Source organism: Tachypleus tridentatus, chromosome 9, assembly GCF_004210375.1.
Source record: "Tachypleus tridentatus isolate NWPU-2018 chromosome 9, ASM421037v1, whole genome shotgun sequence".
NCBI classification, from domain to species: domain Eukaryota; kingdom Metazoa; phylum Arthropoda; class Merostomata; order Xiphosura; family Limulidae; genus Tachypleus; species Tachypleus tridentatus.
In genome coordinates, this window is record NC_134833.1 from 120860036 (window position 1) to 120873982 (window position 13947).

At 36.1% G+C, this 13947-nt stretch overlaps 1 protein-coding gene across 5 annotated transcripts in view; it reads left to right on the top strand.

Moving 5' to 3' along the window:
- Positions 1-13947, top strand: part of LOC143226211 (uncharacterized) — a 117355-nt gene that overhangs the window by 47503 nt on the left and 55905 nt on the right. For all 5 annotated transcript variants that reach the window (XM_076456899.1, XM_076456902.1, XM_076456898.1 and 2 more), the window contains one exon: positions 1232-1982. In XM_076456899.1, coding sequence (XP_076313014.1) covers positions 1232-1982 — 751 coding nt within the window. The remainder of the gene's footprint in view (positions 1-1231; positions 1983-13947) is intronic.

Here is a 13947-nt window from a genome sequence, read left to right on the forward strand (position 1 = left end):
GTTAAAAAACAGCCACTCTGCCGAAAAGACTAAATTGGTGGCTTTGCAGAAATAACAATAACTGTTATTTTTCAATATGAAACGAGTGCTTTCCATATCTTTCATGACGTAATATTTACAGTAAATTTATGTTACGTACGTACTTTATCATAGTTGTTACATTTGAAAGTAACAAAAATACTTCAAACGATAATTGAAAAAATATTACAAAAAACATTAAAAGCGACCCTGCAGGAGGTTTACAAGGTTCCCATGATGCTGACAGTTGTGTGCAAAAGAACTCCAAGTTATCAGTGATAAGAGATCAAAATCTAGAAAAACACGAGAATTCACGGCTCCTTGGGAATAGTGTATTCATAATATATACATACTAACAATAATAATGAAAGTAATTCCCAGGAAATCCGAAGTAGAGTCGTTGAAAGTAAGTCATGGAGATCAACATGATTTCGACAGATTAATTTAAGGCTCTTGTTAGTGGTTAAAGAATTGAGTGCAATGCTGTAGTGTAGTCTCTGTCTCTCCCTTGTTACTGAGAGAATATAGTGTAGAATTGAGTGCAATGCTGTAGTGTGGTCTTTGTCTCTCCCTTGTTACTGATGGTTTGTTTGTTTTGGAATTTCGCACAAAGCTACTCGAGGGCTGTATGTGCTAGCCGTCCCTAAGTTAGCAGTGTAAGACTAGAGGGAAGGCAGCTAGTCATCACCATCCACCGCCAACTCTTGGGCTACTCTTTTACCAACGAATAGTGGGATTGACCGTAACATTATAACGCCCCTACGGCTGAAAGGGCGAGCATGTTTGGCGCGACGGAGATGCGAACCCGCGACCCTCGGATTACGAGTTGCACGCCTTAACACGCTTGGCCATGCCGGGCCAGTTACTGATGGAAGATAGTGTACAATTGAGTGCAATGCTGTAGTGTGGTCTCTGTCTCTCCCTTGTTACTGAGGGAATATAGTGTAGAATTGAGTGCAATGTTGTAGTGTGGTCTCTGTCTCTCACTTGTTACTGAGGGAATATAGTGTAGAATTGAGTGCAATGCTGTAGTGTGGTCTCTGTCTCTTCCTTGTTACTGATGGAAGATAGTGTAGAATTGAGTGCAATGCTGTAGTGTGGTCTCTGTCTCTCCCTTGTTACTGAGGGAATATAGTGTAAAATAATTGAGTTGGTTCTTATTTTTAAAAACTGTAAACGCAAATTATTTTAACAAACTAATCTTGTCTTACAGGAGTGCTGGCGAGAGGAAGAAAAAAGATAAAGATAAGTCACCGTTAGATGGCAGTCGTGAAGTATCGAATAATCCCAAAGAAACGACTCGTCTTCCACGGATCGTCAGGGATGCCCGTCAAGTCCATCCACATGAGCTGGAAAAACTTAATGTTATAGGAACAGACTGTACAATTGTAGTAACAAGTAATAACGATCACTGGGAGTCGTCAAAGAAGAATCGGAAAGATGTTAATATTCGGGATTTTGAAAGTCACCAAAAACCTTTCACTGATAATAGAAAAAATATAAACAACATTAAACCTAACCATGGAAGTGACTTACAAGGTTCCCAGGATACTGCCAGTTGTGTGCAAAAGAACTCGGTGATAATAGATCAAAATGTAGAAAAACAGGAGAATTCGCGGTTTCTTAAGAGTAGCATCCTATTGAACGAGAGAAGTAGTGAAATCGTAAAGGACAGCAGTAACAGTGAACAACATGATGTGGAGTCATCGTTATTATTTACTGAAGATAAACAGTTCGCACAGAATATGAATAGAGGTCCCATTGATTCCGAAAAAAACGTTGAAAAGCACCTGAATGATTTTCATAGTTACACAAACGCGAAAGAATATGATGATAAATTCTGTTTCGAGAAGAGCGGAAACGATCATGAAGAGATCTGTTGTACTGACGAGTTAACAGATGAACGAAATGCAGATGGCGCGCTGGATTTCGAAACAGAAATAGAAAAGATAGACCCTATAAAGGTTAGAATCTTAGTTTGAAGCTTATTAGTTATAAAACCCACGTCTGGTAGAAGTTAATACCATATTGGTTATAATATGCTTAACGTGAGACAAGTAACAAAGTACTCAATAATTCTCCATGATTTGTTTTCCTATTTTTGTTAAACAAGTCCTCTGTTCTCTACATGACCGGTTACCCTTTTTTATTACATTTTTTCTCGCTAACTTTACTCTTATTATTGATATTGTTAGTTTGGGATAGGACAGTTAAATAATCATCGATTCGATATCATTATGCTGGTTTAATCTAAAACTTTCAGTAGTTTTTCGTATTATTGGGCCCGGCATGGTCAGGTGGGTAAAGGCGTTCGACTCGTAATCAGAAGGTCACTGGTTTGAATCCCGTCACACCAAACATCCTCGTCCTTTCAGTCGTGTGGGCGTTATAATGTGACGGTCAATCCCACTATTCGTTGGTAAAAGATTAGCCTAATAGCCCTCGTGTAGCTTTGCGAGAAATTCAAAACAAACCAAACAAAAAATTCTTATAATTGATCAAAATATTAGGTTCCTTAACTCGGAGGCCTGGTATGGCCATGTGGTTAAGGCGCTCAACTCGTAATCTGAGTGTTCGAATCCCCGTCACACCAAACATGCTCGCCCTTTCAGATATTATAATTGTGGCGGTCAATCCCACTATTCGTTGCTAAAAAGTAGCCCATGAGTTGGCAGAGGGTGGTGATGACCTTTCCTTTAGTCTTATACTGCTAAGTTAGGGACGGCTAGCACAGATAGCCCTCGTGTAGTTTTGCGTGAACTTCAAAACAAACAAACAAATTTAAGTTGACTACCTGTACTTATTATTTCGAAAACCTTTAGATTTGCCTCTGCTTATGATGTGGGAAAACTATTAGCCATCCATTTAGCAGCACCCGCCGTCAGAAGGAGTTGTCTGGTTTTGAACCAAATAACAAGATTGCCTGTCACTCTTATAATGCACCCAAAACTGAAGATGCTATGTTTTAAAATAAGAATCGTGGTGTTAATATTGGGTGTTCCGATACGTAGTTCATGGATAGGCGTTGACAAAATATTAAGAAATGAATACACCCATACAGTTGAAACCTCAGAACTGAAACTTACAAACGTGAAAAGGGAATAGATATTCATACGGATAGTGTGATTCAGTTTTGCTTTTCAATTTGAATGCTAATCATTTAAATTACTATAAGCTCCCCGGTGGCTCAGTGGCAAGTTTCACGAATTACAATCCTAAAATTCGGGTCTTGATACCCATAGCGGACAGAATACAGAAAGTCCATTGTGTAACTATACGCTTAATAGAAAATAAATGAACACATATGAATGTTTAAATTTTATCGAAGGTTAACAGTAAATAAGGAGGAAACTTGTGAATGACAGTCCGTACTCAAGATTATAGTTCTCAGTTGACCGGGGGCCGATTTTATATGGGAAAGTATTTTAATACTGTGCAGGATTGTTGTGTAACAGGAAGAGAACTAGTAACAAGGAGTTTCTGAGAAATGGTAGGATGAAAACGTTATACATTCCAGTCAGAGTAAAGTCCTAGTACAATTTTCCATAATCTCAGGTTACTTACGTTATCGATCATTCTCATTCTACATGTTCAAGGAAAACAATTCATAGCTCGTAGTAACTTGTACAAGTTTCAGTACCACCTCACAACCCTTAAATTCTTTACTTTTACCAGTATCTTAACTGTCTACTGTCCCCGCTTAAAGGGAGTGGTAGCATAGAAATGGGATTAGCCACGTATGAACCACACAGCACAATCGTTATGGAATGTAACCTCTGTCTGAGATGGAGGATTAGCTCCAGTTTGCGACCTTTCACGTCGTGTTCACAAGGACGTAAATTCAGTGCAAGTTCTATAGAAAAACAATTTTTTGTGTGTGTGTTTTTTTTTGTGAAGTTCACCTTGATAAGCAAAACATTTTCCAATTACAGAAGGGTAAAATATAACATTTTACTTCAACTGCGACTAAAGGAGAGACTTAACTGCATACCTCTAGTTATTTATTGTCTACTGTTTTTGTTTGAATACAATTCAAGCCACTTTGCATATAATAAAGTAGTTTCTGGCAATGGTAAAGTGAAGGGTGAGGTAGATATTTAAAAAACTGCACATCTCCACCTCCATTAACTGTATCTACTGTTCACTGCTCTACCCTAATTCATCATTTAAATATTAGTTCACTCACTTCTAGTTTTCTTTACTTCTTCAGCTCTGTTTTTTTAAGTGGTTCGTGACTGTCTTTTGTCATTTTTCTAACGTCTCCGCGTAGTGTGTCCCACCCCGTTTTTGTGTCGCACAACTTGACGCACAACTCAACTGAATACAATCAAACAATTTATTGAAATCTTATCAGCAGAGGGATTTAGAGGAAACATTTTGATTTCGTCATTTGTCCAATATACAGCAAAAACTGCTACTGGAATAATTTATATGTCTGCTTTATATTTATTCAATACACCGAATCTTAGTTGTAACTGAAACGGTTTTACTTGTTTCCTTGATGTTTGATTATTTTTACAAACATATCTACTAATATGAGGTATTCCTGAGATGGCTTTGAACTAACCTACTGATATGAGGTATTCCTGACATGGCTTTGAACTAACCTACTGATATGGCTACTAATATGATGTATTCCTGAGATGGCTTTGAACTAACCTACTGATATGGCTACTAATATCTGAACCAGTATCATTTTGTAAGGTAAAATCATGAGTTTATACATATATAAAACACAAATTAAAATATTCACGTGACATTTGAGATATAAAGTGAATTACATTTACTCACTCTTTCAAAATTAAATTAATACAGAGATATATTTAATTATTATAAAATATGTGTTTTGAAACAAAATAGATTTTCAAAATTAAGATTTAAAAGTTGTATTAGTTACTTTTATCTTGTGAACCTAATTAATAGAGTTTTTCAGAACCAGGTTACCCATAATTAACTAAAACATTCACCTGTCTTTGTAAGAGAACGTTCTGAAGGTAATAATGTGATTTGTATGTTTCAAAAATCGTTTTCACACATAAGTGCTTGTTTCACACTTGGATTGTAAGTCACTGAATGAATATGCTTGGTTTCTAGGTTACTGCACTCGAAGAGAAGTGAAAATTCACACGAAGATGCTAAAAAGTAGTGCTTGTATATATATATATTTAAACGTACTTTCGTGGTGAAGAGAAACTGTAGTTTCTGACCACCCCTGGTTATTTTTCGTTCAACATTGATGAACGGAATCATAAATTAACCTAAGTACCTATCCAGTATCTACTTCCGCAAGGTCCCTGAAAATGTTCTGTTTCAAAAGTAAATGAAGCCAAAGTTAAGAGAAATAAATAACTTTATTTTTTGCTATTCAATTTTATGTCATGCTGTTGTAACCTACGGAGTACATAATTTTTCTCGGGTTTCATGGCATGTGCACGTCATACTAATGTCGCGACAGTACAAATTCCAACGTTAAGCGTCGATTATGTGACGTCATTTTAGTGTGTTTGACTGACTGACAGACAACACACTGTTGTATAGTGGTGTGCGTGGTTAAGACAAGGGAAATAGAGCTTATAAAAGATTCACCACAGTGTAGTACTTAATTAAATTGTGTTATAAGAATTTAGTAAAAATATTCTAAATTATCTGACGTTTTCGTAAGGCGTGAATTTTTGTTATTTTATGTTTAATGGCTTAGGTTTGGGCAGTCCATCCAACGATATAATGTAAATACTGAGAGCTATGGAATATGTATATAACCCGTGGATAGAACGATATTGTGTGATAATTTATCGTGAGAACTCTCTGAATGGTGGAAGATATTTCTCTCTTGAAGTGCACTCACCACATGGAAATTGTGTATTTCTAGTTGGCGAAACAGATACTTTTGACGTCTGGTGCACGGTACTTTAATGAGCATGTTGGTGATATCATGGCTGTTTCTCTCTCCAGCTTGACACCCTTGCTCTCTGCAACGTGAAAAAACAACAAATCAGCTGGTTGTCTAGTGTGATTTTATTGTCGACAGTTATGCATTTTTGTGCTTTCCTAAGAATTTAAATAATTTTATGATCCAATCGAAATGTCGTATAGATCGTGAGATTTGAAATGTAATACGTAAATCATGACGCTGGTGTTATATTTCATTATTCTTTTTATACTTTGTAATCACAGCGAGAAGGTGGAGCAGCAGGTTGTGTCTATTTCTCTGTTGTTATGGTAACTTCAGCACGTGGGTAGATCTAATTGGAAATTGCTTTCAGCTTGATGGATATATGATTATAGTTTGTATTACTCGTACAGATGGTTTTAATAGATGTAAAAAATATTTTTGTCTGAGTGTATTTGGGATATGTAGTAGAAAAATGAAGACATCTAAAGCTTTGCGTTCGTGTTAAGAACGCGAAGTGCGGGAAACTTTGTGTATTACGTAACAACATGAGGATGTAAGTCGTTAAAGACACGCAACACTATGTATTATCCAACTAAGGTAACGCATTAAACCCGCTGTTATCCACTATTTATATTTCATTCAGAATTAATTTTTGAATACAGACAGAGTGGACAACTAAGTAACTACTGCATAGCAGATTGAGAGTCAGCTTGATCAGTTAAAAACACAAGGTAATTGAGTTTACAAGTAATAGTTATCACTTTATTGTAGGCTCGTACACGTAGTTGATTCACGTTGAAGAAAATTGTCACATCCTTGTTTATTGGAACAAAAATGTTTCACTAGGCAGATTATGCAAGTGAGTGGTTCTGTGTACAGAGTAAGCCAGACAAGACTTGTCTAAAGTGCTGTTTGAACATGGAATATCATATCTGATGAACCACAGTTTAATACGTGGACGACATCCATTACAGTGTTTCTTACTAGCGATATTTACTGTAGATTGTTACTCACTAGCAATATTTGCGTACTTTTACTGCAGACAGTTTCTTAAAAGCGACATATACTAACATTTACTACAGATAGTAAAATCGCTAATAAGTAACAAACATTTACCGTAGACAGTTTTTATTTTTCCAAGCGGTTTGTATCAGATCATCCCATAAGTAATATCCGAAAATTTAATACAAAAAGGCTTTAATGACTGAAATATGTAGTAGGACGTGTATAAAAATATTTAGACAAATAAAAGAAACTAACCTGACTCCACTTTTTCAGATCATTAATCAAATAAACATTTATGAAGATGGATGTGTCTGAGGAGCACATTACGCATATAATGGTTTATGAGTTTAAAAAAGGTAATAGTGTAGCAGAAACTACACAAAACATTCAAGGTGTTTATGGTGTGGAGTCTCTCAATGAAAGAAAATGTCGAAGGTGGTTTCTGAAGTTCAGATCAGGTGACTACAGTGTAAGTGATGCGTCACGTTCAGGTCGTCCTGTTGAGTTTAATGACGACTTGCTGTTGGCTGCATTTGATGAAGCTTGTGCTGTAACAGTTGAAGAACTAGCACAGAAGCTCCATTCAACACATTCAACAGTTCACCGTCATCTGTAACAGCTTAGAAAGGTGTCAAAACTTGGAAAATGGGTCCCTCATGATTTGACAGAAGCCAACCTTAGAGCAAGAGTGAACATTTGCACTTCTCTGCATTATCGTGAGCACAAGTCACCTTTTTTGGACAGGTTAGTGGCTGGAGATGAAAAATGGATATATTATTAAAGTGTTAAGAGCCGCTTAGTACAGGTAAACTGGCGAAAACACAGCTCAAAATGGACCTCCACCCTAGGAAAGTCTTGTTAAGCATTTGGTGGGATATTGTTGGTGTGATCCACTTTGAGTTGCTGCCACTCAATATAACGATTACATCAGACATCTGTGCTAGTTGCACTGAAAGAAAAGAAGCCTACTTTGATCAATCGTAAAGGTGTTGTGTTACACCAGGATAATGTACGGCCCCATACAGCAAGGATCACATCTGCAAAGATTGTAAAGCTAGACTGGGAAAAACTTCCACATCCTCCTTATTCTCCAGACTTTGCCCCACTGATTATCATCTATTCCGAAGTTCGTAGAACTATCTCGATGGAAAAGAGCTTGGAACACATGAATATGTCAAACTACCCTCTCTACATTCTTTTCCTCCAAACGTCGAGAATTTTATAGAAGTGGCATTCAGAAACATGTGAATCGTTGGCAGGAAGTAATTAATAATAATGGAACATACATTGTTGATTAAATAACATTAAAAGCGTTTGAAATCCTTTCTCTTTTTCTGAACCTAAAATCGGACGTTACTTAAGGGATGACCTGATACTAAAATTTACTGCAGACAGTTTCTTACTAGCGGTATGTACTAACCCTTACTACAGATTGTTTGTTACTAGCGATTGATTGTCTTCCTTTATTGGCCCGACATGACCAGGTGGTTAAGGCACTCGACTCGTAATCTGGGGGTTGCGAGTTCGAATCTCCGCCTCACTAAACATGCTCGCCCTTTCAGCCGTGGGGCATTATAATGTGACAGTCAATACCACTATTTGTTGGTAAAAGAGTAGTCCAAGAGTTGGCGGTGGGTGGTGATGACTAGCTGCCTTTCCTCTAGTCTTACACTGCTAAATTAGGGACGGCTAGCGCAGATAGCTCTCGTATAGCTTTGCGCAAAACAAAACAAACCTTTCTTGATATAGCTGCAAATAATGCGCATAGTTGTGTTACAGACTTGGATAAAGAATGATTGTTATATTTGTTGATTTTGAATAGTGTAAATGTTTGGAGGTAACGTTTTAATCTAGTGTTTGCTGAATTTTTCAGTATGTGTATTTTTTATTATTTTATTACTCTGGTACACATGTCGTGTTTAACTCTTGTGCATCTGGCTAGTGATTGATCAGCCAAAATCAAGTAACAGCTAGGCTGAGGGAAGGACCAAGTATAGAGAACGAACCAAGACCCTTTGAAATATGTACTTCTTTTTATGGACTGTGAAGATTTTCTCGTAAGCTGTTGAACCATTTTATTTAGCGGCTAAGTAACTTATCGGATGGCGCATGCTCTGTAGACTTAATTTAGATACTGGAAAGGGTTCAAAGAAAAGTTTCAATTTGTTATTTGGCATGATATTTTTTAAGTATACGGTTACAGGCTTTGTTATTGTTGTTTTGCTTTTTTGGGGTGGGTAACGTAACACTTAGGATCCTTGAGAAGGTTACACGTTATTTTCAATTATTGCTCGTGCTGTGATATTTGTCTATTTTATGTTATACGTTACACTACAGTTTGATCACTAATATTTCCTAAAAACGTCCCCTGAGGACGAGAGTAACACTCGGTGGTGTACAGACGCTATTCTGGGCTCCACTATGTATGTGTGTGGACAGTTTTATTGAGAACTTGTGTTCATGCTCTTGTATGTATTTGTGTATCATATATATATATATATATATATATTTTGGGGGGTAACGTGTAGGGCTCACATGGTTAAGTACCACTGAACTGTCAAATTATATACTGCCGTGATATTCATTTTGTTTTGATCCACAAACATAAATCCGCGTATTTACTAATTTGATATTCCCTTCCTCTTTACGCAGGCGTTGGACAGAAAATTGTCAGTTATAGTAACCTTTTCTGACATGATTCATAACCAGTTACCAACCTGTCATAACAGCATAGTCGTGATAGTAGGTAACAAACCGATTTAGTGCAGTTATGACGTCACTCGCAAGCCTTTAAATACCAAACGTTTGATTTTGATCTTTATTTTCATTTCCGTTTTCGGTTGTTATGATTGATAGCTAAATGGTTAACTGTCTACGATCTTGTTTTCCACAGCTACTTCGTTATGAAGTTTGGTTTTGTTGGAAATATAATTTGATCGAATAACATTAATTTTTATCGTATAATCTAATTCTTTTGCCTGCTTTATAAAACAGCTCGAACGTAAATAAGAGTGGAGTGCATGCCTGAGTTAACTTTTGACAACATTTTTCCATATTTTGTAATTGATTTATTCCAAGTAGATTATATTTACAAGATGTTATAAATAAGATATGTTATTGCAACACTTGTGTACTGTATATCTGTACTTTTCCTATCAACGGGATAAGTAAATACATGAGACGTAAATAATAAACGTGAAACGTGTTATTTTCTAATGAACGCAAAAACTAGTACCAGATTAACACGGTAAACTCAGTAGACCTTTTTCTAAAAGCTGCACGCCTCTGAAGACGTACATATGATGCCTGGAGGGAGGGGAAATATAGATTTTATTTGAACAATATTCATTAAAATCCCTTAAGATGAGTACAGTAATATTGTTAACACGTTAATACGTTAATTTCTTAAGATAAATATTTAGTACAAATTTTCCTGCCCTCCTCTTTGACGAGAACACATTATTCTCCTTTTAAATAAATGGGGGTAGATGGGCCTTTGGTTCCACCCCCCTTCCCATATCTGGCGTCGTTATTAAGGTTCTATTGAACTGTCTTATCCTAGTTTAAACTCTCCCGTAATTTCCACTTAAAAGACATTGTGGTTAATACACATGCAGACGTGGGGTCACACATGTGATGAGGTTACATTTTTTGAAAGTTTTGAATTTGTTTTTATCATGTTGTCAATCTTTATTTTGCATGCAGAATTACAGTATCTAAAAGTATTCCCTTGACTTGATTGAAGATTCTGTAGGCCTGTCCAGTTTACTATAGTATTATAATTCAGCAAGTTGAAGATATAAATCTTCATAATACAGAGTATTTGAGTCAGTTAAGTTTAATATCTTCCTAATCGTTAAAGTAAGATGTGCTTGCCACGTGTTGCTAAAACCGATTCACTCACTTTATGTTTGTCTGCATATTTTTATGTTCCAAAGATGCTAACAGATCGCTTATAAACTTTTGTGCATGTATGTTTGTGAGCAGAACGAAAATTAACATTTGAATGTCCACTATCTGTGATCTACGGCCCGGATACCCAAAGCTACAGAAATGTTTAACAGTGTTTAACAAGCTAAGAAGTCATCAGCAAGTTACTCAACTAACTTTTTGGTTTTAGTGTAAAAAAACTTAGTTGTTTCTAACAGAATAAAAGTTAAATGAAACCTAAAAAGTAAAAAGGTGAAATTTATTATAAAATCTATGCATGGTAAAATTCTTAGGACAGTAATAAAAGATAAGAGAGACACTGCGTTAACAAAAGCTAAGCTGTACGACTCGCATTTAAAATCAAGAATACTCTTAGTGTATTATGGGAAAGGGCGGATTTGTACAGTTGGTTAAACATTGAAAACGTAAGACTCAGTAACAAGGTGAAATTGAGAAATAAACTGAATAACTCAGTTAAGGAAAAAGGGGAAGGTTTAAAATGCAGATGGATAATAAGGGATTATTCATATAGTAAATCACCGTCTAATTCTAAAGTAATTACCTCATTGAATGAAGTGATGTCAGCTGAGCAGAGGAAAATTTTAAGTCTTGGTTTAAATTTTTCGGTAACACAAAAAACATTTTAAATTAAAGATAATTTCATGTCAACAGTAATGTATTTTAAACGATTAAAAGCTACCTAGGCCCAGCATGTCCAGGTGGGTTAAGGCGTTCGACTCGTAATCTGACGGTCGCGGGTTCGAATCACGGTCGCACCAAAATGCTTGCCCTTTCAGCCATGGGGCATAACGATGTGACGGTCAATCCCACTATTCGTTGGTAAAAGAGTAGTCCAAGAGTTGGCGGTGGGTGGCGATGACTAGCTGCCTTCCCTCATGTCTTACACTGCTAAATTAGGGACGGCTAGCACAGATAGCCCTCGAGTAGCTTTGTGCGAAATTCGAAAACAAACAAGCCAAAGCTACCTCTGAGAGGATAAATTGTACTGTTAGTACAGAACGAGCCAATGACTTATCAAACCAGAATTGTAAATGTAGACTAAATTGCAAAATAGTGGTAATACTGTGATTACTGTGGTGGGTAAAATAAGTCAAGTTGTGGTTTTGAATTTAAAACAAATGTTTATTCTTAAGTAACCAACTTTCGTAAGTGCACGATGAAATGTTTATCTGATTTTATTCATAAAATCGAAAGGATAAATTTGGAATCTACTGATAAATTGGCCTATTTTGAGACTGTGTATCTGTTCATGAATGTACCAGTTGAAAAGATATCTAGTCTTGAGAACACATTACTATAGTCTATAGAACACAAGCTTTCCTTTGTTAAAAGTGGGTTAACTTATACTGACCTGCGAGTGCGTGTGAAACGTATCTTCTAATATATGACGTAAATTCTTTAAAAAGGCTAAGGGTTTATTAGCATTGTGGTTCATTTGGTGTAGCTAAGATATTTAGATGACACATTTTTGTGTGAATGAATAGCAACCATATAGAACTGTAGATTGAAGGACGTCTCAATGCTATTATTCTTACTATTCGACCTACACTGGAGATTGAAAAGGAAGGTCAGTTAAATGACCTAGATATTAGCAGTTAAATGGAATAAAGGGTTTCTCTTAACACCGGTGTGAAGATCCGTTTTCTGTAACCATTTCGCCACACAGCTAATAGATTAAAGCAGCTAATTTGGTAAATCACATATAGGATTAAGTTTTATCTCAAAGTAACATAATTATCATAAGATAAACAATTTATAATTAACCTTCACCTAGAAGATAAGTTTACAATGTGCATTATGGTTATTTTATTTTATTTTTTTAATTTCTTTTTCAAGTGTGGTCAACACATCATTACATATTTTTGAAAGAAATGTTTGCTTCTTCATTGGTTTTTGTCAGGATTTTGTTAATCTCTTCTATATAATTTAGTCATGTTAAACTAATTCTCTCTTCCATTTTTGTACAAAAAAGATGTCGCACTTTGGACGTCAAAAATTGGTTATTTGTACGATGTGAATAAACCAGATTATAACAATATAATAACATGTTAAACTGTGTAGATGTTGCTGCAATAACAATAGTTTGACACTGTTTTGTATTGTTAGCCTTGGAGACGCATCAATACGATTACTGACGCTGTGTTGTAATTTCGCGGCTGACTTTAGAAATCCTATACATCGTTTGTTTCAAGTTTTGGTATACCAGCGATGTTATAAAGATGACTGAAAACAAGTTTTGTTACCACTGTTTCTTAATACAAATACAAAATACAGCGAAGGTATATTTTCGTTTATTTTGTTATTGTAAATATTTGACTATTTCTTTCAAAACGCCCCCGCTTAGATAGCGGGAAGTATTGAGATTCAAAACGCTAAAATCAGGGGTTCGATATCCCTAGTTGGACACAGCAGATACCCCGATGTGGTTTTGCTATGAGTAAAATACATAATTTCAAAACATACATATAGATCACGTTAACTTTCAAGTAAGTTATGCAAATTACTTTATTTGAAGAAGCCTCTTTACTAAATGTTGAGTAACATCCTCTGATCATAACATATTTTAGTTGTAACGTCAGACAGCATTGCAACATGCTGCAGAATCCTAGACCTATGATTATGACGCGCATGCATGTGATGTAAAGGAAACTAAATGCTCAGTCGTTACCATGGCTACGACTACATAAACCTAACAGTTTTGATGTATATTATTTTACTCACCTTTAATACTTAAAATAAGTTTATTTAGTGGTGATGAAAAGACTACAGAATCAAAAACAAAGATATTTTTTGTTTGTTTTTAATTTCGCGCAATGCTACACGAAGGCTATCTGCGCTAGCCGTCCCTAATTCAGCAGTGTAAGACTAGAAGGAAGGCAGCTAGTCATCACCACCCACCGCCAACTCTTGGGCTATTCTTACCAACGAATAGTGGGATTGATTATCAAATTATAACGTTCTCACGAGCATGTTTGTTGTGACGGGGATTCGAACCCGCGACCTTCAGATTACGAGTTGAGTGCGTTAACCACCTGGCTAAATTTGGGACAGCTAGCGCAGATAGTTCTCGAATAGCTTTC